Consider the following 24459-nt stretch of genomic DNA (forward strand, 5'->3'; position numbering starts at 1 on the left):
CACCCCTCTGCTTGCATATTCTCTCTGTTCTTCTAATCTTTCACCCTCACTCCAGTTCAATATTTCCTTCTATGTATGTACAATTTGTTTGTTTATCGTGTGTGTTCTTACATGACTGCTAGCTGTACAACAAATTGACATTCAGGGAAAATAAAGGTTCACCCTACTCTACTTCTAATCCTGTCCTCTCCTCCTCTGATGTAAACATACAGAGTGACTTCATAACCCGACAGCTGCAGGGAAAGTCATGGCACACCGCTCAGTAATTGGGGTCAAAAGCCTTGCCCAAGGACAAGTGGCAGGAAGGAGGCTATAATCAGCAGCCACCCTGCTGTCACTAATAGATGCTCGGAGTAATCTCTCCAAAAGACTTAGGGATGTGTTTAAGTGTTTCCTGGCAGCACAGAGAAGTCTGTTAATGTTGCAGTTCAGTTCAGGCACACACAAGTTACACTGTTTGAGTAGCTACATAAAGCTTTGGTAATGCTTCTGCTCCAACGCACACTAGGTATGGTTTACATTCAAAGTATTAACCTCTCTTTTTTCCTGATTTGAGTGACTTTTGAAAATTCTTTACTGGGAATAACCCCTTGAGATGAACCATCTCATTTTCAAGGGGGTCCTCAACAGCACATAAGTACAAAACAAACATTTTGAACAACACATAAGTACAAAACAAACATTTTGAACATATTTCTTAACATTCAAAAGGACTGTTGAATAAATTAAATTCTATTTTATTTATAGTGTCAAATCACAACAGGAGTTATCTCAGGACACTCTATACAGTAGGTCTAGACCACACGCTATAATTTACAAAGCACCAACAATTGCCCCCCAAGAGAAAGCATTTGGTGCAACAGTGTCGAGGTGAAGCCTCCTTTAAACAAGCAGAAACCTCGGACAGACCCAGGCTCTCTGTGGGCGGACACAGAAACACTGATACAGAAATATGATTTCATAATAATTATAGCAGTTGGTATGATGCACAGTGGCAATTCTAATAGCAATAAAGATAATACAACTATCACTAGAAACAATAGTAGTAGCAGTGCAGGGCGTAGCAGGGCATTGAGCAGGACCACGGCAGCAGCTGCAAAAAAAATAAAGATCCAGGTGCTACCAAAATCCAATTACAATTGTAATCTTTTTAAAATGACCCTATGTGTTTCTTACATGGACCTTTAGTGTCTGTCCATTTTGACTCACCAATCAGCAGCAAGGATGGATGTAACATGATGTTGGTATTTGCACTGCAAATGTTTGCAGACATTAGTTGATGACCATTTATTTTGCCATTTAGTTTGGGGGACTTGCTTTGAACACACCCTCATCTAACATTCAAAGTTACATTTCAGTCCAAAGCAATAATGGAGGCTGAAAGGGATCTTCTAATAACCATATTATCTTTAGTATTTAGACCCTGATAAAACAGTGCATATATAAAGTGTGTTCAGAATATATCATAGTCTTACACATTTCCTGTAAATTGGTTAATATTTCTGGAAGAGGAACACCCACTGTGAAGCTTGATATTACTTATGTAGGCCTATGTTAACGTTATTGAAGGTTTTATTAAATCAAATAGATATGCTAATAATAAGTCATTATTGTAACCATGCATAATTATTACTGCCATGCCTCATCATCTATGATGGTGTGGTATATCTTTAATGATCTAGTTATTGTAAAAGCAGTGATACATGAGGTGATGTGTCACACATCATTAACTGATGATGATACTGATGATATGTTTTAATGTGGCTGTTGGCATATTAGTTTCAGATTTAACCTTTTTTTGGGGGGGGGGTTTTCAGGAAAAAAAAGATAATGCTCGGAATGCATGATGTTATATTTAATTTCCATTCTGATTTACTTACACACATAAACATCTGTACCAACACTGTCTACTACTGGGCTCTTAAGGTAGCTATCTGAGTATATGCAGGTTTCAACAAACCAGCAATGAAATGTAACTAAGTACATTTACTCAAGTACTATACTTAAATACAAATGTTGAGGTACTTGTACTTTACTTGAGTCTGTTCTTTTCATGCCACTTTCTGCTTCTACTCTTCTACATTTCAGAGAGAAATATTGTACACTTTCTCCACTACATTCATCTGACAGCTTTAGTTACTAGTTACTTTACACATTAAGACTTCTATACACAAAAACATGTAGTTTATAAAATCTGATGTTTAATTATAAATGAAACTATCCAACAATATAACAGCCTACAAGTCCAGCTGAAATGATTAGACCATTAAACACACAACTGTTTGGATCCTTTCCAGTTTCTAAAATGGGACGGTTTTTATGCATTGAGTACTTTTACTCTTAATACTTTAAATACATTTTACTAAGTAACATTTTCAAAGCAAGACTTTTACTTGTAACAGAGTATTTTTACAGTGTGGTAATAGTACTTTTACTTAAGTAAAGGATCTGAGTACTTCTTCCACCACTGCAAAAAACCAAGGTCTACCCTTTTCAGTGTTAGCTTACAGTAAAGGGTCTCTATAGAGCACATACAGTACTTCCAGCCATGCTATGTAATAAACCACTCCTGTTTCTATATTTGGCTTTTATTTAATTTTGTTTCCCAGCACAATATTATCATTCTGTGGTGGCAATGATACTGTGTCCCTGTGTCGCGACTGCCACTGGCCTTTTTATTACAGCACACTGCTGCCATGGGTAACATGCTTGTTTAGAATGTAGTGTCTGGATTTCATCTTATATTCACCAATAATGGGCTCTTTCTTTGCTTTTATGTGAAAGTATGTGGGAAGAATGTTCCGTGTTGATTAAAATGTACTCTGCACCATCACAACATGCAGATACATTCAAAGACAATATTACTTAATAACTAGGGCTGGGTTAAAATAATTGATTCCCCAATTAAAATCGATAACTGTTTGAGTGATCTGATATCGATTAATAAAATCCTGAAATGGATCTTTTAATATCTGCATTTTCACCATTGATGTGGTGAATTGACACCCTTTTGGGGTTAGCTGTCTGGATTTACCCTGCAGAGATCTGAGGAGCAGTTAACCATAGTCCTCATTTACAGGGGGGATGGGTGGGTTACAACCCTCCCCCCAATAACCTATTCTGGACTTTTTCCGAAGTTTTTGTTGATTTTTTCAAGGTTTTTTTTCTACAATTCTTTTGACGTTTTTGTCGCTTTTTTATCAAAACATGCAGACATATCCCAGGACCTCCCTAGATAGTTGGACATCTCAACCCCCCCAATGTTGAACCCAAAGACACACCCTTGGTCCTCATAAATCAACTGGAGTTTAGAATGCCAAAGAAAGCGGAAGGTGGTGGACATCCGGCCCAAAATTAGGGACATCCGGCAGGACATCTGGCGGAGCCTCCGGCGGAACCGGAGCAATCCCCTAAATGAATCGGCGTCGATATAGACTGATCACATTCCAACACTATTACTATTACTACGTAAATGGCTCCTCAGTTCCTGAAATCCCTGCAGCCTTCATGTGTTGATAGATCTGCAGCCTCTGCACCACAGTGCAGTGTCATTAAGCACCCTAAATCACATGCAAATGATACCACACTGCTTTTGCACTTTGCAGAATCTCCCAGCAGAATCTGTGTTGCTGCTTGAATTCGTCGAAAGCTCCCTCCCTCAAACCATTAGCTTTAAATGATCAACTGATAGGAAGTTTCTCTGACTGAACTGCCTGCACATTCACTGGTGTATGAGTCAGGAGTTGTTGAAGTGTTAGCATTATATTCAAGGGTCCTTAAAATACCTTCTCAATGGTAAAACATAATTGTGAATAAAGATTCTTGTTAAAGAACTGATAGTGACGTTAAAATGGGAATGACTCAGACAGAGCTGACAGATTAATTCCGCTGTCATTTTGACATCTTTTCAGTGGAGCTGATCCCTGGTTGTGTAGGATTATAAGAAGAATATTCTTATAGTTCTGTATTTGGATTATCAGAATCAGAGAAGGATGTAATGCCAAGTAAGTAACACTTACAAGGAATTTGCCTTGGTGGTTGGTGCATATATAAACAAACATAGTAAACATGAATATGACATAAACAATAAATACACTAAATAGCTGTTAAACATGAGAAAAAAAGAGAGAGGCTGAATTATTTAGTGTATAGAGTGTGCACTAATGTTTAGTTTAGGGATGAGACATTGAAGAGAAATTGTCTGAATAAAAAGTCCAGCAATCAAATGTGATGGAAGAAAACTGTGTCAAAAAAGCAACTGAGAATAGTGTGCTAGAACATGCCAACCTGTGAAAATGTCAGTACACACACACACACACACACAGCCTTCTGACAGTCATGCGTGTGATATTTGTTCACCCCATGTGTTTTGCCTGAAGCTACAATGTGAAATGAGCTGCAAACATACAAATGTCATGCACAGGATGAAACATTGTCATATACTTTCACTCTTTACACACACACACACACACACACACACACACACACACACACACGCGCACACACACACACACACACACACACACGTTATGTAAGTCCACAGTTGCTACAGTCAAATTTGTCAGCTGGAAGTTGCAGCAGGTGAAGTAATTAGGAGTATTAGACTGAAACCTGAATTAAAGCATACATTGATTACTTTCATCCTTTTGAACAGAGGTGTCAAAAGTATTCACATTCATTACTCAAGTATCAAGTAATACCAAGTATAGATACTAGGGTTTGAAAAGACTTCTGTAGAAGTTGAAGTATCAACTCAAGCTTTTTACTCAAGTAAAAGTGTAAAAGTACTGGTTTCAAAACTACTTAAAGTATAAAAGTAAAAGTAATGTAAGGGGAAAAAAAATGCCATTAAGGACAAAAGCTCCCCCCCTCCACAAAAAAGGAAGCAACTTGTTCAATTGTATTTGTCTGTTCTGTATGTTCACAAATATAAAACAATAAAAAGTTGATTTGAACGGCAGCTACAGTCTGCTGTTACAATCCTCTACAGTGAAATACAGACACTTTTACACCGTTTAGCTCTCAGCATTTTAACCGTGTTTAATCCAGCTACTAGCTAGCGGTAGGCTAACGTTACCTGCTGCCAACTGTATACTAGCGTCCCGTGCAGCGATGTTTCAGTTCCCTCTAACGTCCGTTTTCGGAGCATCAGAGAAGTGCAGGCATTTAAGTGGCACCTAAATAAGGCACCGAAATCCGCGTTGCTATTTGGTCCGGTAGATAACGGTCGTTGGCAGGTGCGATGGATCGCATACAAACCAATAGGTGGTATATGTTTATACTTCTCATCCAACCACAATCAAATTCACTCTATCTGGATGGCGCAATTTATCTGGATAGGTTGTTTTTTTTGTGTGTGTTTTTTTGAATGATGACAAGCCGGAATGTAAACAAGCCAAACTGAAATAGGAGTAACAAGGCTATTTTTAAAATGTAAGGAGTAGAAAGTACAGATAATTGCGTGAAAATGTAAGGAGTAGAAGTAAAAAGTAAAATAATTACTCCAGTAAAGTATAGATACCCAAAATTTCTACTTAAGTAAGGTAACAAAGTATTTGTACTGCGTTACTTGACACCTCTGCTTTTGAACCCTCCAAAACCATTTAATAATTAAATTTATGTATTTATATTTATAGGGTCATATGTTACGACCCTATAAACCACAAGCTCTCTGACTGGAGGATGGATTGTGACCGGTGATGGGAACTTTTGTTTTGTTTCTTTGCAGGATATTTTACTCAATAAGTGGAAAACAGCCCTGAGGCTGAATATATATTCTTAAATCCACAAGAGACTGGCTTCAACCCACAGAGACTGAAATCATTAGGACCAGCACATAATGATCTCAACCCTTAACATGATGCAAAGGCCAGATCTCATCAGTTGTTTTTTTTTTTTAAATAGTAGCATTCATTATTGCTCAGGCTCTGCTTTCATAAATTGTTGATCAGGTTTGTCATTGCTTGTCAATCCCAAAGCAGTCAAACTGAAATATAAAGCACTCAGAGCACTCAGACTTCCAGCAATGCTGCACAAGCCTTTTACATTTTTTAACATTCTACTAGCATGGCTCAAATGATTGCAATATCAGTCAGATGATTGGTCCACCACTTTAGTCCAGACTGAAACATCACAACAACTATTAGATGGATTGTCAGGACATTTTGTACAACATTCATGGTCCCCAGAGGACGAATACTAACGACTTGAAATGATAATCCCCTGACTTTTAATGTAGCACTACAATGAAGTTGACATTTGTGTTTCAGAGAGCAATATCTCAAGAAGCCCAATAGAGGAGCAGTCTATGTTTAATACTTGTGAACAGTCATTTCTTTTGGGAAACGTTTGTAAAGGCTTAGGTTGTAGTACACTGGTATTTGTCATTATGTCATTATTATCCAATAAATATGTAACTAAGGGGGCTTCCTGCAGTTCAGTGCTGACTATACGGTTTTGCTCCCACTTAAGTTTGAACAGTTATTCCATTGCTGACTTGTACTTTAAAATGTTGATAAGTGCATCATTACCAAAGGTAATTACGCATGACAATTTCATTTTATGCATCATTGCTTTATCACTTTACCATGCAATTAAACATATCAAGTTGCATTGACATTGATGAACCACGATTCTAGCAGTGAGATTGTATTATCATATGTTACGACCCTATAAACCCTATAAACACCGAGAGTAACCATTGATAACTGAATGAAGGATGGGAGGCGCTTGTTACAAAATTATCAGTACAATTTATTAATAATACAAACAGAAAATGTGAGGCAATGCTCCACAGCCAAAACAAAAGCGAAAAGGCCACGGACAGGCAGAGGCCAATCTACAATAAGACAAAAACAACAGTGGCTACATTAACATGCACACCAATGTTCCATATTCTGAATATGACAATATTAGGAATTTGATACAGGTCATGTAAACAGCATATTCCGGTTGGATATTCCGAATGAGGCCTTTTTCCGAATATAGCATTTTCTGATTAAGACGTGTGACATTCTGGTATTATTTCGGGTTTTAGAGGCATTCTTTGGACATGTATACAGCTCATTTAGGATATGCGTCTCAATCAGGGTTTTTACCGCAGTTTACGGCCTCTGCCTGTAAATGTCTGACTGTCATCTCTGTGCGTTGCTATGGTTGCTGTACACAAACCAACCAGCCAACAGTTTGCAAGGCTGCAGACCCGATAAGAAGGAGAAAGGGAGGCTGTGATCGCACGGTCCAACAAGTCTGCCACCGCTGGTGAACTTGGAAAAAAACTTAGTTTGCGCGGCTACATGAAAAAGGGAATATTAGTGCAATATTCACTTTCATTAGACATGCTTAGTCGGAATATCATCTTATTCTGAATATGGGCAAAAACCGGAATATTATTTGCATGTAAACGTAGTCACTGTTAGTAAATGACAAAGCAAATACTAAATTACAAATAAAACCCAAGCACAAGATAAACACCCTCCTTTTTAGGAAAAAGGAGTAAAACCTACCAACACATGCTCTGGTAAGAACAGCCTGCTGCCAGCCAGCACAACAAAGGTACCGGAGAACAGAGAGGGAAGTGGCGGGGTCTCCTTCCTCCTTTATCCAGAGAGCACACAGGTGTGCTCACTCAGCAATCACCAGCAATCAACCTGGGGAAGAGAGGGGAGGCACACACAACACACACACCACAGACAAAATACAAATCCCTACGTAACATCACGTTTAGGAAAACAAGAACGGGACGGAAGAAGAAAGCGACGGTTGGGTTTAGGAAACGTGACACGTGGGACACGATCCCCGGTCTCCTGGGAGAAAGTCCTGTGTTTGACTTATCCACCACCCCAACCAACCTCCCTATGCGGATTTTCGGGCTTTCATACTACTTGCTACTGTAGTCGCTCTTAGTGCTACGTCATCTTCAAACCCCGTAGCTGTTGTAGCTCCTGGTGCGTTCTACAAACACGCTGAAGGGCCATTTTTGCGTAGCTTCAGACGCTGACAGCCACTGTCCAAACGTCCGTATTTTACGAGTTCGGAGTGAGAACAGGTTGCCCAGACTCAATGCTCTTTATAAAAGCAATTTTTTGAAACGTCAATGGAACAATTGAACGGGGAAAAAAACATTAAAGCAACCAGATCCGTTAAAAAAGTGGGCGGTCACAGTTGAGCTACATTCTCCTCAGGTATAAAATGGAAGATATAGGGGGAGGAGAGGAAAGAAAAGGAATAAATGATGAGTGACAAAGTGAGAAAAAGTGAAAGGAAGAAAGGAACAAAAGAGAGAATGCCGTTAAGCTCTGATTGAAAATGAAAGAGGGAAAGGGCAAAGGAGATTAGCACTAAGAGAGAGGAAAACAGGACATAAAATAACCAGAGAGCAGAGAAAGGCCAATTGAAGAAGGGAAACGTTATTTAACACGAGAGAAAAGGTAAAGAGAGGAAGAGAATGTGGAAGTAAAAGAACAGAAAAAAAGCTGATGATTGGAGAGGTTTAAGCAAAATTGACTAAAAGAGAAAATAACAGGTCTGAACCAGACGTGAGGAAAGTAAGAGACAGCAACATCGAGGAATTGAAAAAAAAAATAGTTGAGTGCAGCCAAAGTGAGAGGAAAATACAGACGATCCAAGCTGGAGGAAAAGAAGAAATAAGAGGTGGGCAAAATGCAATAGAGAGGAAAGAAGTGATAAATGAGAAGAACGAAAGCAGAGGTGGAGAATCACCAACTGTGAAATGAAAACCAGGATGGGACACAGATCCCTGGTTTATATATGAAAGAAGGAAGGAAGGAAGGAAGGAAAGAAATAAAGAAAGAAAGAAAGAAAGAAAGATATGAAAGGAACTGATGACAGAGATAATGAATGGAGAAAAACATTGTGAAAAAGACAAAAGAAACATTAGATATGGTAAAAGATAAGGGTCAAAATTCAAAGTGGAAAGACAAAAAAACATTCCCCAGGAGACTTCTTCCTGTATTGAAGTTTTAAGTTAAGTTTTGGGTTTAGCTATACATCTTGTTCTACAGTCCTCCAATATGATCTGGAAATGGAGCAGACCTACAGTTAGCCGTTAAAGTCATGTTGCCGGTCAGATTTTAAATGTGCAGTATGTCCTTTGAGACCCGTTTGGTTATTATTATTCTCCAACTGAGAGTTCTCAGTCCCACCATAGTAGCATACTAGCATTTAGTCGAAACAGCAACCAAACAGTAGTTTAAGATATGTTGCTAACAAATTCAATGCACTCTAAACAGTATTCTGGCACAGCCAAGTATCCTAGGAATTAATATGCACCTTTTTTAAGAATTGTCTATTTTAAAAGCAGCAGTGGCTCATGGCCTGTTGATTGACACTGAATGTTAATCAAAAGAGTTGATCGCTGTGGCCTACCGTTCCAAAGAAGGTTTTGGTAGTTGTGTACATGTAACTCAAGATTTTCAAAAAATCTCCCAAAATGGTTTAGGTAAATTAGTTTAGGCATTGAACTCGAATGGTTAAGTTTAGGATAAATTGTTGGTCAGCGAGTCTCTCGAGAGTTTTTGCAAATCAAGGATTACCATCTATACAACTGGGTTTAGTTCATGGCAGCGTCAAGCCAGTGAGGGATCCCGTCCTTTCTTTCGCTGCACTCGTGACTACTACTAGTTGGCTGGGGCACAAGTACTAAGAGGCAACTGGAGACATCAAGTGTCACAGATTTAGAACCGGTGTGTCGCCCTCCAGAGTACAGTTAGCAGTAGTCTATATGGACAACGTTTCATTTCCGGGATTGTTTCGTTACCGATGGAAATTCCGCCAGATATGCATCATTTTCGGCCAGATGTCCGTTACCTTCTGCTTTCTTCGTGTTGGCATTTTAAACTCCGGTGGATTTATAAGGACTATGGTTAACTGCTCCTCAGATCTCTGCAGGGTAAATCCAGACAGCTACCTAGACTATCTGTCCAATCTGAGTTTTCTGTTGTACGACTAAAACAACTTTTGAACGAGCACGTTCCACCAAAACAAGTTTCTTTCGGATGCTATTTTGCAGAGACATTGTCATCATGTCCGGCACGAGACGATTGTGATTGGTTTAAAGAAATGCCAATAAACCAGAGCATGTTATTGTTACGTGGCAGGGAATAATAGGACCCAAACGCAGAGAGTAGGCAGGCAGGAGAAAGTGTGAGCTGAGGATTTATTTTATCAAAACACAAAAATAAACCAAGGGAGTCCTGAGGGCTTCAGTAGGCAAAAAACAATTACAGAATGAAGTAAAAGGGAATCTAAAAAACAAAAGAAGCACAAAAACAGGAAAATACAGGAAGCACAGAACTGACTAGAGCTGACATGGGGAAACACGACAGGAACCAACACAAAACACACACAAAATGATCTGACACGAGACAACGGGAACACATAAATACACGAGGTAACGAGCAAATAAGGGACAGGTGATACAGCAGGTGAAACACATCAGGGCGGGGCAGGACAATCAGACAAGATGGGAAAACACAGGAAGCAAAACTAGACAAGACAAGACAAGACAGAAAACAGACTATCAAAATAAAACAGGAAACAGAAATATACACTATTCAGAATAATACACAGTGAAAACAGGAGAACAGAAAAATACCCAATCACAACAATACATATACAAAACAGGAAACAGCAACAGAAATATGCAAACCACAACAGTTTTTCTCCAGTCCCAGATTTGGAGTTTTTTATTTCAGAGAAAGTGGATAGAAAATCTTAGAAATTCATAGAACAAAAAAAAAGACCTAACGATAAATACACTGAAACATGGTGCAGATAATCTAACCTAAGAGGAACTATGAGTTGAACAATATTTGTTGTAGCAACAGAACATTATAACACAATTTGCTTGACATTAAGCCTTGTATCTATGAAGGTTAATCTGGACTGATTGTGAATACCATCTCATTGTGTGCTTTAAAAAAATGGCAACACTGGTTTGTGTAGAAACACAAGTAAAAGTAAAAGTCATGCATTGACATTTCAAAAAGGTGAGATATTTCAAAACCTCCGTTGAGTGACTGCTGCTAACAGCTATCGAGTGATTGCTGCTTGACCTTTATCGCATGCAGCGTCCAGCGCTTCAGAGAACCTTTAATGGCACGGCAATAAATCCTGTCTCTGAGATCTCCGCCTGTCAGCTCCGCAGAGAGATGAGAGCTGAGGTATTCAATATCTCTTGTCAAACTAAAAGCACATTTATTCGGTGTAAACCTATAAACATATTTTTATGATATTGCATGTTTGTGTGTGTTTTCATGTGTGATAATATGTTTGCATGAATGCAGTGGGCAGTATGGGTAAAGTATAAAAAGGGATTTTGATTAAATTTGGTATTTTGGTCATTTCTTTCATTGGAAAAACATCTCTCCCAGTAGAAAGCCTGTTCAATTCAATTCAATTTTATTTATAGTATCAAATCATAACAAAAGTATCTCAGGACACTTTACAGTTAGAGTAGGTCTAGACCACACTCTATAATTTACAAAGACCCAACAATTCCAGTGATTCCCCCAAGAGCATGCATAAGTGCGTAAATGCGACAGTGGCAAGGAAAATCTCCCTTTAGGAAGAAACCTCGGACAGACCCAGGCTCTTGGTAGGCGGTGTCTGACTCGCTGCAGGGCATAGCAGGGCGTGGCAGGACGTAGCAAGTCGTAGCTGGGTGTAATAGGGCACAGCAGGGCGTAGAGCAGGACCACGGCGACAGTTGCCACCATGATTTAGGTGCTATCCTAATCCAAGGATCAGGATAGCTGTTGTCCTGAGAGAAGTAAACCTGGATTGGTGGAAGTAAATGTCTTCACTTAAACCCGAGCCCCAAATGTCCACAGAGATTTATAAGTTCCTCATAAACTGTTTTATAATCATGATGTAGCTGTTTGGAGGCTGGATCTATAGTTATTTAGGTGGGAAGCTGTGGTTTATATTAGTGTACTGACGAGCTGTCAGCCTGTCTCTGAAGCAGAATGAGAAATTATGGATATTAAACCAAACTGTCCACAAGGTTTTTGCTATTGGAAATGTCAGCACTGTCTGAAGAATGGAGGGAAATAGACAGAGAGGAAGCAGTTTCCTCGAGATAAAGACGGATGAGAGGGCAAGATGAAAATGAGAAGATGATCTGCAGTCATGTTAGCGCAGGTGTCTGGAATGTTTTTTAGGCCCCTTAGCTGAAAGAGATACAGAGTAGGGAATCTCTACGGAAGGCTTGTATCATGTGGACGCGCCAACAGTTTTGTATCATTACTTAGAATTCTTCATGGGGGCGACAGACACTACACACTATGGCTTTATGATCAGATCAAGGATGTTTATGGATAATCGCAGACTGTCAAAGTTGAGTCAGGATAATGCTATAAAATTGAATTAAACCCCAAAAAGTCAATGAAAGTCAGTGAAGAGCGTAGGATGGATCCATCTGTGTTATTTTTGGGCAATTAGGTTGAAAGAAACCCAGATTTCTGATATAAAAACTTGAAAACGGGTCAAATTTGACCTGAAGACAACAGGAGGGTTGTATTTGGTTATCTATGTCTTGTACTTTTCCCCCTATCACTTGCTGCTGCAACAGTGTGAATTTCCCCATTGTGGGATTAATAAAGAATTTAGAATCTTGAATTTTACCAATGGTAAGCTTATCTTCAATGTGTAAATATTTTTTCCACAGATAGGCCAATTCATCTTTGCTATTAACATGATTCATATGAATATATATTATCAGACATTTAAATTTTTGAAAAAACGAAACTTGGCGGCCTCACTTGTCCCATGAACACACCAGAAAACAAACTGTCGGATGGATGAAAAATTGAGCGGCATTTTGACACGCTGTGACACACACAGTTCTCAACAGATGCTGCCCCTCAATTGGGACATGGCAACCATGGATGCTTTTCCATTTGCCCTTTGACCCTCTGGGATTATTTCTTTACATACCATTATTATATTTGTCTGGTGTTGCATTTCTACCAGAGAGCCATTTACAACCATGTATATAAAACACATAAACTTCACAGCCCCATCAAGCAGGTTATTACTTTCCCTGTCCTTTTCAAATAGACGTTTATTGTGTTTGTGATCAATGGCTGGAGCGTGGCAGTAATGGAACCGGGGCTACGGCTTCCATTTTTACTACGGAGACCCACACATACTATAATTCATGCACATTCGTGGCCCTGTGAGATGCAACAGATAAAAGCATCCACCAAATGGAATAATAGACCAACTTTTTCTTTCAGCAGTTCCTATTCCTATTTGTTTGATCTGGCTTTATCTCAACTATTTATGCAGTCTATTCTGCTGTGTGTGTGTGTGTGCGTGTGCGTGTGCGTGTGCGCGTGCGTCCTGCCTTATCTTCCCGGTGCAAACACAGTTTAAGGATTTAATTCAAAAACAAGACACTCCATTTATGTTTCATTTATAGCCAGAACCACTACATCATAAGTATGAGATGTTACTTGTGACTGGCGGAGAAAAAAGTAGACAAAAAAGATAAAAATATAAATATATATTGCTTTATACTTCAACTGTCACTGTTCTATGTGTGAAAGGTTGTAGAGTAGGATTCAACGTTTCTAAAGCTTTTATGTTCAAGTGGAGTCCCTTTTTTTCAAAAACTGGGACAATAATAATTTGAGGTCGTGCTCTTGAGGATTAAAAAATTCCACTTATTCATTAAAACCACACTTGTTAGTGCAGGATAATTACTATAATCTACTATATAGAGTAACTAGAAGGCACACAGAGTGTTCTCCAACATCCTGCAAACACTTTAAAGCCTGATTGCTATTACTTAACTTTTAAATCCAAAGTGATTTCTTGGCCTTGCAAACAGCTTCAGGCTTTAATAATATCCAACCTTTAATCTCCGCATGCACTTCAGAGTTATGATGAAAATATTAAATTTATCTAATGGCAGAAATCCCAGAGCCAGATCACGTCTACAATGTGATCAATCTTTGTGTGGACCATTTGTTGTTTCTTTGACAAATGGATTGTCAAAAAAAAGTAGGTATGGGAGATATGTTCCTTCTTCCCGTCCCTCTTTGTGCTCCGCCGGGCTCAGAGCGCCATGCTGTCTTCATGAGGCTGACATAGCAATAAAGTATTAAACTGCTGCTGTAAACAAGTTCATACTTTCCACCACTTAAGTTCAAATTTTGATCATGCTTTTTCTCAAAACACAATTTTTACATTTTTACCAGAGTATAATCCTTACATTTGAATTAAAACAAAATGGAACAATGTTTTTTTCCCACAATAAATTCAATGTAAGATTTTTAAAGACATAAAATAATGTTGCAAGATGACTTGTATTTCAAATCCATAAATTCATCAGATTTCACCGTACTGCAAGTGAGAATTTTGTGTTTTATGTTGTAGTTTAAAGCCTTGCTAGCAGCATTGTCTGAGATGGCATTGTCTGTTTGTCCGTCCTTCCATCTGTCCACCAATTTAGTCCAGACTAGATTATCTCAAGGCACGAAATGGATGGATTGTTTTCACTGTTGGAAATGTTTTCCCCATGATTATTTTCAGGCAAGTCATTGAGAACAAGTTCTTATTTACAATGGCAGCCTGACAAGCAACAAAGCCACTTAGGGGAAGGGAAGGAGGGCTAGGAGATAAAATACATACGTTAGGCCGGCACATAGGGTTCTTCGTTTAACGTCAAGGACCCCTTTTGGGGGATAGAAAACAGAAGATCCCATAGAAGTCTATGCAGTTTGATTTGTGTTTGGATCATAATTTTGACTAATATATATACTGTATATATATATATATATATATATATATATATAAAATGTGTATGGATTTATTTCTTGTTAAACAAATGTTTGTTTTATACACGTCTAATATTTATTTTCTGACCTTGCCTGAACCTGATTGTCACGTTTATGGGGAACGCTGTATTGTTTTCCACCAAGAAAGGGGCGTGGACCTTCCCTCGGATGAGGTATTGCCGGCCTAATGTATTAGACATACAGTATAGACCCCCCCACACACACAGTTGCTAGTAGCCAAGGAGGACACGGAGGATTAAAAATATATGATGGTCTCTTCAGAAGAGGTAATTATCTTCACTCAAGTTTCTGCACGGGAAAGTCACTAGACGCCACAATCTTCTGAACATAGCCATACTGAGAAATACAGAGATAGTTTTGTGGAGCTGATAGTCTTAATTAGCTTTGTAGCAACTCATTTGGCAATGGCTTGAATGTAACGGACGTTCAATAATATCAAAAAGTTATGCACTAAAGCTTTTACATGTCTTGTTTTCAAATGTTATTATGATAATAACATGAATGTTAGAACTGTAAGAAAAAAATCAGTAGAAAAAATGGATAATGTCCTGGCAGAAATTTACCAGTACCTTTTCTGTTAAGTTTGCGGACATTTCTGTTAATTCAAAAAGTATATCCTCTGTACCTTTACCTTTAACTTGACATTTCTGTTTATCAAAACAATAAAAAAAATGGAAAAACACCTGTGAAAAATCATTACAAAAATTCCTTCATATCAACACAGTATATTATCCCGTATTTCTACAGACTTTTCTAACAGTGTATGTTTTGCTGTTACCGTGTACTACTTTGTTGAAATATATTAAAGAACATTTACTTTCGCCTTTTAAATGCAAAATCTGACCAGCACACTCGTTTCTTCCAAAACTCTACTATCATCATTCTTTCTTTTCTTTGACCTGCCTCTTCTTATCTCTATATAGGTGCAGACACATTCATCTTCCGGTGTTCTTCCTCCCACCCTGTCTTCATCCTCCTTTAGCTGCAGACTGTATTAGGATTGAACTGATTTAACACTGGGAAAACTTACTCTCCCATCATAGTTAATTTTTCCTGCCCCACTTTGTCTCCTTTGTACCTCTATCATCATATCCAATCAATGCAAATATGTTTTTTCTTTCCTTAATTATGTGTGCCTGTCTTCTATTATTAGTATCACTGTCTAATCTACATTAGTAATTTGCATTTGTAATCAACAATTATTATTCAGATATACCGGTAGCCCACATTGTTCCCTGTAATATACAAAGTTGGTTTTATCCCAGTTTAATTGCATATTGTGTAAATAAAGGTTTAACGTTGATAATATCTACAGTCACATTAGAGGACTTATATCAATTTCCTCATTGTGCTTCCAGATGTGTTAAGCCTAACTTAGCACAAAGACTGGAAGCAGGGGGAATGGCTTTGTCAGAAGTGAAAAACTAGACCTTCCAACATCTTGAAAGCTGTCATGATAGCTAGTAAGCTAGTCACCAATCCATCCAGGAGTCACCAGTGTCTTTGTTGACGGTTGCTGCTCAATAAAAGCTCCAATGTGTAACTGATCATAAGATTGATCATATTTTGTTTTCACTTTTAAGAGAGCAAGACTAGCAGTTTGTCTTTGCTTCCTGTCTTTATCCCAACTTAGGATACAGACATCCAGGACCTACTCTGTCGCTACGTTGTACCCTTCTTCTTCAGTCTGCTATTGCAGTTTTTTCTTGCCACACATGCAGGGTGCGATTTGTGAAAAAATCAGATGGGGACTATATTTATATATATATATATATATATATATATATATATATATATATATATAACACAACATAAATCCCTCATTTAATACCATGTAAATAATGCCACTCGGCCAGCCATGCCAAAACACTTCAATGTTCAATACACAATAATCTCAAAATGAAATAGCACAATGTGGTGTCAACATAAAACACAGCGCTTTCAAGCCGGAGAGCAGAGTTAATTTTGTAGTGAAAACTAAATTTTTCACCCAGGCAATGCTCGTTCGTTCCTCGGGAGTGTTTTAACCGTGATCGTTTTCTTAACTTAACTAGTCATTTTGGTGCCTAAACTTAACTGTAATCGCCGCATGAAGCTCACTTTTTCTGTCTAAGCTCAACTACCATGGCACACTTTGCGGTGCAAGTAGCTGGCTTGCAGTCACCTATTGGCGGCTAAACAACTGCCGCTCAGATTTGATCATTCTATGGCACTATGTGTTCATGTTTCAGTGTGGGATAAAAATAACTCAGTAGAGGCAGGGATATATAGACCAGAAAGGGGGAAATCCCAAGCATCCACCCCCCCCAACAAATTGAACTCTGCACATATGTAACTTTTCTTTTATCTCTCTTCTTTTCTTCCTCTCCTCCAATGCATCTAGGCGTTGAGTGCATTGTGGTTTTACCTGAGCCAAAGGATAACTGGGACCCTGTCTTCGGCACCGGCGTCTTCCTCTTCTCCTTCCTCATCCCCGTGGCGATCATCAGCATCTGCTACAGCCTGATGGTCAAGCGCCTGCGCAACGTTCGCATCCTCTCTGGCTCGAAGGAAAAAGACCGCAACCTGCGGCGCATCACCAGGATGGTCCTGGTGGTGGTGGCAGCATTTGTCGTCTGTTGGACCCCCATCCAGATCATGGTCTTGGCTCAGTCACTTGGCTTCAACATGAGCAGCTTTTTCACGGTGGTCCTGATGCACTTCTGCATCGCGCTGGGCTATGTCAACAGCAGCTTGAATCCCGTGCTCTACGCCTTCCTGGATGAGAATTTCAAACGCTGCTTCCGCGAGTTTTGCAACCCGTCGCCATTCCACCTCGACACCCAGCAGTCGGGCAGGATGAGGAGCATCGCTAGGGAGGTGGCAGCAGCTTACAGCTACAAGGCTGATGGTGGGGGGCATGGAGGAGGGACTCCTAATCCAGCATGACTAGGCGTGGAGCTCCCCTTGGTAGGGGTAGACCCCCAACAGAGGAGAGAGAACCAGGGGACAGGGAACTCCAACACAGAATTGACTCAGATTACAGCTCTCTAGCGGCACGAGCCCCCCCGCCCCCCAACTAGAAGACTGGCCTGGGGTGGGGGGGAGGGAGATGAGGAGGATGGAGTTGAAAGGAAAAGAATTTAAGAATATGGATGGGTATGACAAACATAGGACCTATAGGTTGCTTACAGTTCATGGGTAAAAGGGAAATGGGATAGGTTGAAAGATTGGGTGGAAAGGGTGGTGGACAGCTTGGTAGGGGATGGTGCCAGATATGGGAGTAGCTCAAACCATTATGGAGCCTGGATTTTAGAATGACTATGGCCCGAATTCCGCTGAGACGGTAAGTTGTTTTGGAATGTAAGACTTGCTCAATGATTCAACTATCTATATGTCGTGAGGTGACAGCATTATTTGAAAGTTATTGCAGCTCTAAAAACAACAGACTAACAAAAACGGCATCTGCCAAGTGAAGCTGATACCCAATTGCTGCATCTCTAGAAATATGTCTGACTCTACTTGGGTATGAGAAGGCAGGGGTTGGGAATAAACATTTAGAGAGAGCATATACACAGTAGGAATAATACAAGTAGTGCAGATACCAAAATCACCATGTACTACTTTGGTGCTTGTAGAAAGAATATAAACAACATTGGAAGCACGGATTGTGGCTGTCTGACGGTAAGGACTACGGACTGAAAACCTGCCAAGGAAGAGTAAAGCTTTCTGCAAGTGTGAAATAGAGAATGAACACGTTCACTACGGTTTATTGTATCTTTATCAGTTGGTGTTTCAGACTAAAGAACTTTATGTCATGAGTGTGTCCCAGAGTGATCCCAGTATGAGGTCTTTATTGTGATGGTTTCTCTTAAAATGGGTCGACCTAAATGTAATATGCTGCTGGGCCCTTATAAGGACTTAAATGGGTACATAAAGTATAATGTGATATTTCATCCTGTAGACAGGAAGTTGGATGTAATACCTGCAAACAATAGCTGGCATAGAGAAAAAGAACAATGTGCAACACGCTACTCCTGAACAGTATTCCTTAAACTGTGTCTATGGACCCAGAACGGGTCACATGAATGTTATTTAGGAGCAACATTTGTCATGTGTTCTGAAGCAAAATAAGCCTGAGAAACTCTGTCCAACAAGCTTCTTAGAGTTTTGTCATTTTTGAAAACTTTCTATGACCAACTGAGGCGTTGTAAATTTGGAGTTTGGGGTGGGGGGAAGCTGGTAAGACCTGAGAGAACAGCAAAAACTCAACAAAAGAATCCGTGTTTGGGACAAGCCCAGCCTGGGTATTAACCCATCTTCTTCTTGCTGTGTTTTAGGACACAAGATGAAATACAGTGCCTGTATGTGGGGGGTCCACACATGAAATCTCAATTAGCCTGTATCCAAAGGTAGATGTACCCATATCAAATTTGCAGCTAGGACTTGAAAGGTTTTCAATAAACATAATCTTGACATAACATTATGGGCAAAAATAATGCATTCGTAAAAGCTGTCACAGTATATGTTTCAAGCACTTAGAAAACATGACAATGACAAAGTGATTAGTGATAATGAATTCATTATTTTATCTTAATTGCAATACAGATTGAAAAACAATCAGAATTCTTTTACAGCCTTCTTACCAGATGGTATTTACAACACATCTGTGATTGTACCATTGAACCGGATATATCTTGTGGAGATTTTCAACAATAACTTTCAAAATTAATCTAAGGAAATACACATACCAAATCTGAAAGCAGAGTCACACGGTTGGCCAGTTGAGCCAACAGTGCCACAGTTAGTGGAAAAAAAAGAAAATACATGAATGTTTGCTAGTAATGATGATGAGTAATGACGATGAGTGGCTGACACTCATTTAGATTTGATCTGTTATTATTCGTCTTACTGATTCTCGCTCTTATTGAATTCAAGTTTTGATTATTTGCATTTCATTTGAATAAAAACAGAAACCACAATATGTTTAAAGATCATGTTTTAGCTTCCATAAAGTGTACTTTATCAGAACTCATGAAATATATATTGTAATTTCTTTTCTGGTTCAAAGATCAAATAAACAGCTGGAACTTTGTACTGTAACATTAGCTGATTCTGGAGCATTATGACTGAATGGGGTCATGAAAAATCTGCATTCTTGTACCTGTTGCAGAAAAATACCACCTTTCTCTTTGTGTAAAATGACTTCCCTGAAGTGATTGCATTTTGCTGTACCATCAATGTCTTTTGCAAAGCTTTGTCACACTTTTTAGCATTACCTCTGGCCCGCCATACTGTAAACATTATACATGAGTATTGATGCATTCATAAGTGGTGATGTAGACTGAAGTTTACTAGCATAAAGAAACCAAAGTTTGTTTCCGGGGCTCAGTTTTAGGAAAGGTCTGGTTCTTATAAACGTGTGCATACTTCTAATTTCAAACAATATATTATTACCCAGCCCTAATTATCTCAGTTGGTAACTGGCCAACAACCAAAGTTCTGTTTGTTTTGATGGTAACATTGCAATTATCACCTAAGGCGATGCATTTTAGGGATGTGATTAGTTTAACACCTTCTAGTAAATGATACAGGTGTACAGTTTCAGGTTAAAAGGAAGGACATTAACTGTTTCACTCAAGCCGCTACAGTTCTAACATTAGATATTTATATTTATTAGACAATACGAGAGATAATTATGAGATAAACTGTTTAAAACTATGCTTGCAGCTTGCGGTTCAATTTCCTGTGATACCTACCATGGTAATTAGGCATTTTGGATAAAAGCAAAGTGAACATAGCAGAGGTGATATAATCACATATGTTTTGAAAATGACACATCTGAGTGGGCTATTTTTCAGTAGCTGCTGTCAGGTTTGGGGAATCAGACGTGTAACTGATGGGGTTTGGGGTCTAGGTAGGGATTGGGAATGTTGGTGGTTGAACTCTGGGTTTGAGATATCTTGAGGTGGGGACATTGACATTGGGCGGGGTTGGGTAGGGGTGCTATCAGGGAGTCATTTAGACTCACAGCACCACAGTGGCAAAGCAGGAGGACGGGTTCACAGTGTGCTGACTCCACTCCAAGGGGCAAAGGGGCTCTCTCTCTTCTTAGTGTCTTAAAGTGGAAATCAACCCTGAAACAGAAACCACAGCAGGTAGCCTCATTTTTCCTGGACAGTTTTGGAAATTATACTGACAGCATTAGACTAGATACAGTATTCCAACTTGTGGAGATCTTCTGCAACAGTTAGTTGACAAAAATATAAATAAAATACATTCTGACTTATTTCTGTTCTTAACTGGGAATGTGTATCTCACATAACAAGTCTAAATGTAAAAAAAAATGTTAATAATGCTTTTTCAAAGTTTCACAGTTTTTATATTTGCGCTATTGTGATAACCAAAAAACGAACAGGTCTTGCCTAAATGTTTGCAAAAAGCATGTTAAGCCAAACAATAGACACATTATTATCTAAAAACTATTTACACATTTTTCTGGCACTGCTCATTACTATTAACAAAAGAATCTAGTCTTTTTTACTTTTACATATAGATAAAAAAAACTAATTGAAATACAGGTAGTTTTCAATTTAGTTATTTGTTTCATGATGGTGTTTGCTGTCAGAAATTAAACCCAATGACAATTTGATTGGATTCTCCATTTTTAAAGTTATACAGTTTAACACTTTCCTGTTTCCTATGGTCTGCTAGTTGCAGAGAGGCACTTAACAGTTAAGCTGTCCAGGCTTCAAGAGTTAACGTGGATTCTGTTTTGAGGTTGGTGTCCCCTTTTACTTTTAACTGTTTAATTTTACTTTTTATGTCTCTTCATATAATTTGGTAATTTTTGATTGGGTTACCTTGAATTTAAAACATCTGTGTTTTTTCACTTATGTTTTTCATTGACAGGATGGATTTCAGGATAGCAAGTGACACCATTTGCTGTCACGAAGGGTTGTGGTTTGCTGTCAATTGTATTTTTTTAACTTATGTCTGTACAAACCAATTTCTTTGCTGCACTTACTCTTTGCAGCACATATATTGTAAATCCTAATTTGGTCTTTTGTTTGAGAGGAACAATTCTATGAACTTACATTGCCTTAAATATCAAGTCTGTTAACTGAAGTTCGCTCTCTGGCTGGATAAAATGTGTTCTAGTTTTTACTGGTGCTTCGCTGTTAGTTTATATTAGTCCAGACCTGTAGTCATAAAGCTTCCGAGGACAGGACCTGTCAGGCCAGAGAATAATACAATTTTGATATTGTATTTTCTTAGGTTGCTGCTGAGCAGTTTGGTCCATTTTAACCGAACTCCGGAGCATTTCATCGGATAGCCGGTTGGTTTAGGGCGGTGTGAAAGCTCATTCCAACTCTGGTGCGGACCAAACAACAGAACTCTGGTCCGCTTGAAAACAGGGGTCTCGGATCGCTTCCAAGTGATCTCGAGTTTGTTTCACTTTAGGTGAGAATGTAATCCGACCCAAATACAGGAATTTACCCAAAACAGTGCATTTGCTAGTCTGTAAATACAACCTTGCACACAGTTAAGGACGTAAACATGAGTTAAGAGACAGTAACTTTCAAATCCATAACCTATACATTGCTCGTCATCTGTGTGACAACACATCATCATCTCTCTCTCTCATCAGGGCTGCCCTCTCCTTCACTTGCTGTCTTTTCAGCTGCTCATTGTTCGTCTTCTTCTAAAATATTAGAAACACCAAAGCAGAACCAGAAAACCCAAGACGTAATAAATTTGGTGTTCCATTATTTCTGAGACCAGAAGTGTCGGCGAGTTTCGGATATTTTGTTCAATAAACAAGCAACCTTTTCGACCGTGTGACATTTGTATCAGTATTTGGTGCGTTTGACAAAGTGCAGTGTGAACGCTAACGGAACCACATGAAAAATGCAACTTCACCTCCGAATCTACCAAACTATAGCTGTGAAAGTGCCCTAAGTCTTTAGCCTTAAATTAAGAGTGTTACTACTTTATTGCCAATTGCTAAAAAATCTGAGATAAATCAAATATCATTAACCCTGTTGGTATTTTAGGGAACTGGACTTAAACTTTGTATAATAAAACTGCAAGCTGTCAATAATTTTGAGCCCCGCCTGCAGTGACTCCGAGGACACCCTAGAGGTCTCGGACCCCCTGTTGAAGATCCCTGCTCTAGGGAAACCAATGGTTACCATGGGTAAAACTGATCACAAAAAATAGCTTGAAAGAAAATGAAACACTTTACCACAGCTCCTTTTTACTTTGTTTTAGGTTACCAAGCCGCAAGCACGATAATACACTCCAAGGTGTTCTGATATAGAAAATAACGGACTTGGCTTTGCCTCAAAATTGTGCATTATTTTCTCACATCGAGATTCGCCACACATTATCACTAATATCATTATCCGATATGCAAATCCTTAGGATTTTTCTTTCAGCTCACTGTTGAAGTCTTGAAACTCAAACGTGAAGCGAATTCAGTTGCAAATTATCAGCTGTGGGCTGGAAGTGCATCTTTACATTGTTGAAAGAGACAGGCCCCTTGTCTTTAAAAGTTTCATGCATTCTCAGAGTTCTACATTTTTATCATACCCCCTGGTATCCTTTATGATCAAGTCTGTCGGTTCTGTTCTGAGAGATTTATGAATACTGGTCTTCTTTTGTACAACCTAGCAGACTTTGTGTAGGAAAAATTACCGAAGCATCAAGGACACTGGCTTCGACATGATTCACCTTTATGAAGATGTGCTATAACGCAGCTGTGAGGCTCTTTGTGCTTAACTGTCACTGTTAAAACTGATGATGCTACAATATTTTGTATTACTGTTTGGTGTTTTTTTTGTAGCACAAAACTACATAAAGTAAAAATCCTTCTGTTTAACAATGCAGAGTGAGCATAATTATACTGTCTGTTAGCTCTGTATTTAAACTTTCTGTTTGAATATTACACTGTAAAAGTATAAAACATGGTTCTGATCATCATTTAACGTCTGACCTCTTTCTCTTGTTATTCTCGGTGTATAAATAAAAATATTTCTCGCCAAGCGTAATGGTACATATTGTTACCTCCGTGCATCTGAACGCAGGGAGATTCCTTTCATCCGTTTACATTTTACAGACCATATGAATGTCAAATGAAAAACTCCAAATCTAGAAAGAAAAAAAACATACAATGTCAATGTTGTTAAATACTATTATTGCTATCAAAAAAAGAAAAACAGTGCTGCATTAGTGTTTTTTTTGCTGTCTGGTAGACTGTTTTGGTATTTATGTATTACTTGTGGATCGCATTTTGCTCACTGCCTAAGTTATGAAATGAAACAGTTCTTAGGGCTCAACGATGAGACAGATTTGTGCTGTTGTTGCTTTCAAGGCCCCACTTTTTAAACCTCTCCTCACCTTTTTTTTCAACGACGAATTCACAAAATTTAAAACTTTAATGTAGTTTCCACACTTGTTGGGGCTGGGACTAGGTCTGAGCATCAGCTATATGCTAAAATGTATTTATCAATTTATATATTAACTGATGCTATCTAGTCACAGTGTGCTATTAGTGGGATTTGAATATGGGTTGTGGTTGGTTGGGGTGAGGTGACAGAGCTGTTTCTATCCCATGACTGGCTGTAGCTGCATAAACTTACCTGTTCCTGTT

At 38.8% G+C, this 24459-nt stretch overlaps 1 protein-coding gene and 1 long non-coding RNA gene across 2 annotated transcripts in view; both read left to right on the forward strand.

The window, feature by feature from the left end:
• oprl1 (opiate receptor-like 1) overlaps positions 1 to 19615 on the forward strand; it is a 135889-nt gene extending 116274 nt beyond the window's left edge. The window contains exon 6 of the mRNA XM_031312064.2: positions 17209 to 19615. Within this exon, the coding sequence (XP_031167924.1) occupies positions 17209 to 17753 (545 nt within the window). The 3' untranslated portion in view covers positions 17754 to 19615. The remainder of the gene's footprint in view (positions 1 to 17208) is intronic.
• Positions 19616 to 19890: 275 nt separating this feature from the next.
• Positions 19891 to 24019, forward strand: LOC118496528. Its single transcript, XR_004899094.1, has 2 exons — positions 19891 to 20177; positions 20208 to 24019. It is a non-coding gene; the product is annotated as an uncharacterized LOC118496528 (long non-coding RNA).
• The last annotated feature ends 440 nt before the right edge of the window (positions 24020 to 24459 follow it).

The sequence above is a fragment of the Sander lucioperca genome, chromosome 12 (assembly GCF_008315115.2).
Source record: "Sander lucioperca isolate FBNREF2018 chromosome 12, SLUC_FBN_1.2, whole genome shotgun sequence".
Classification (NCBI taxonomy): Eukaryota; Metazoa; Chordata; class Actinopteri; order Perciformes; family Percidae; genus Sander; species Sander lucioperca.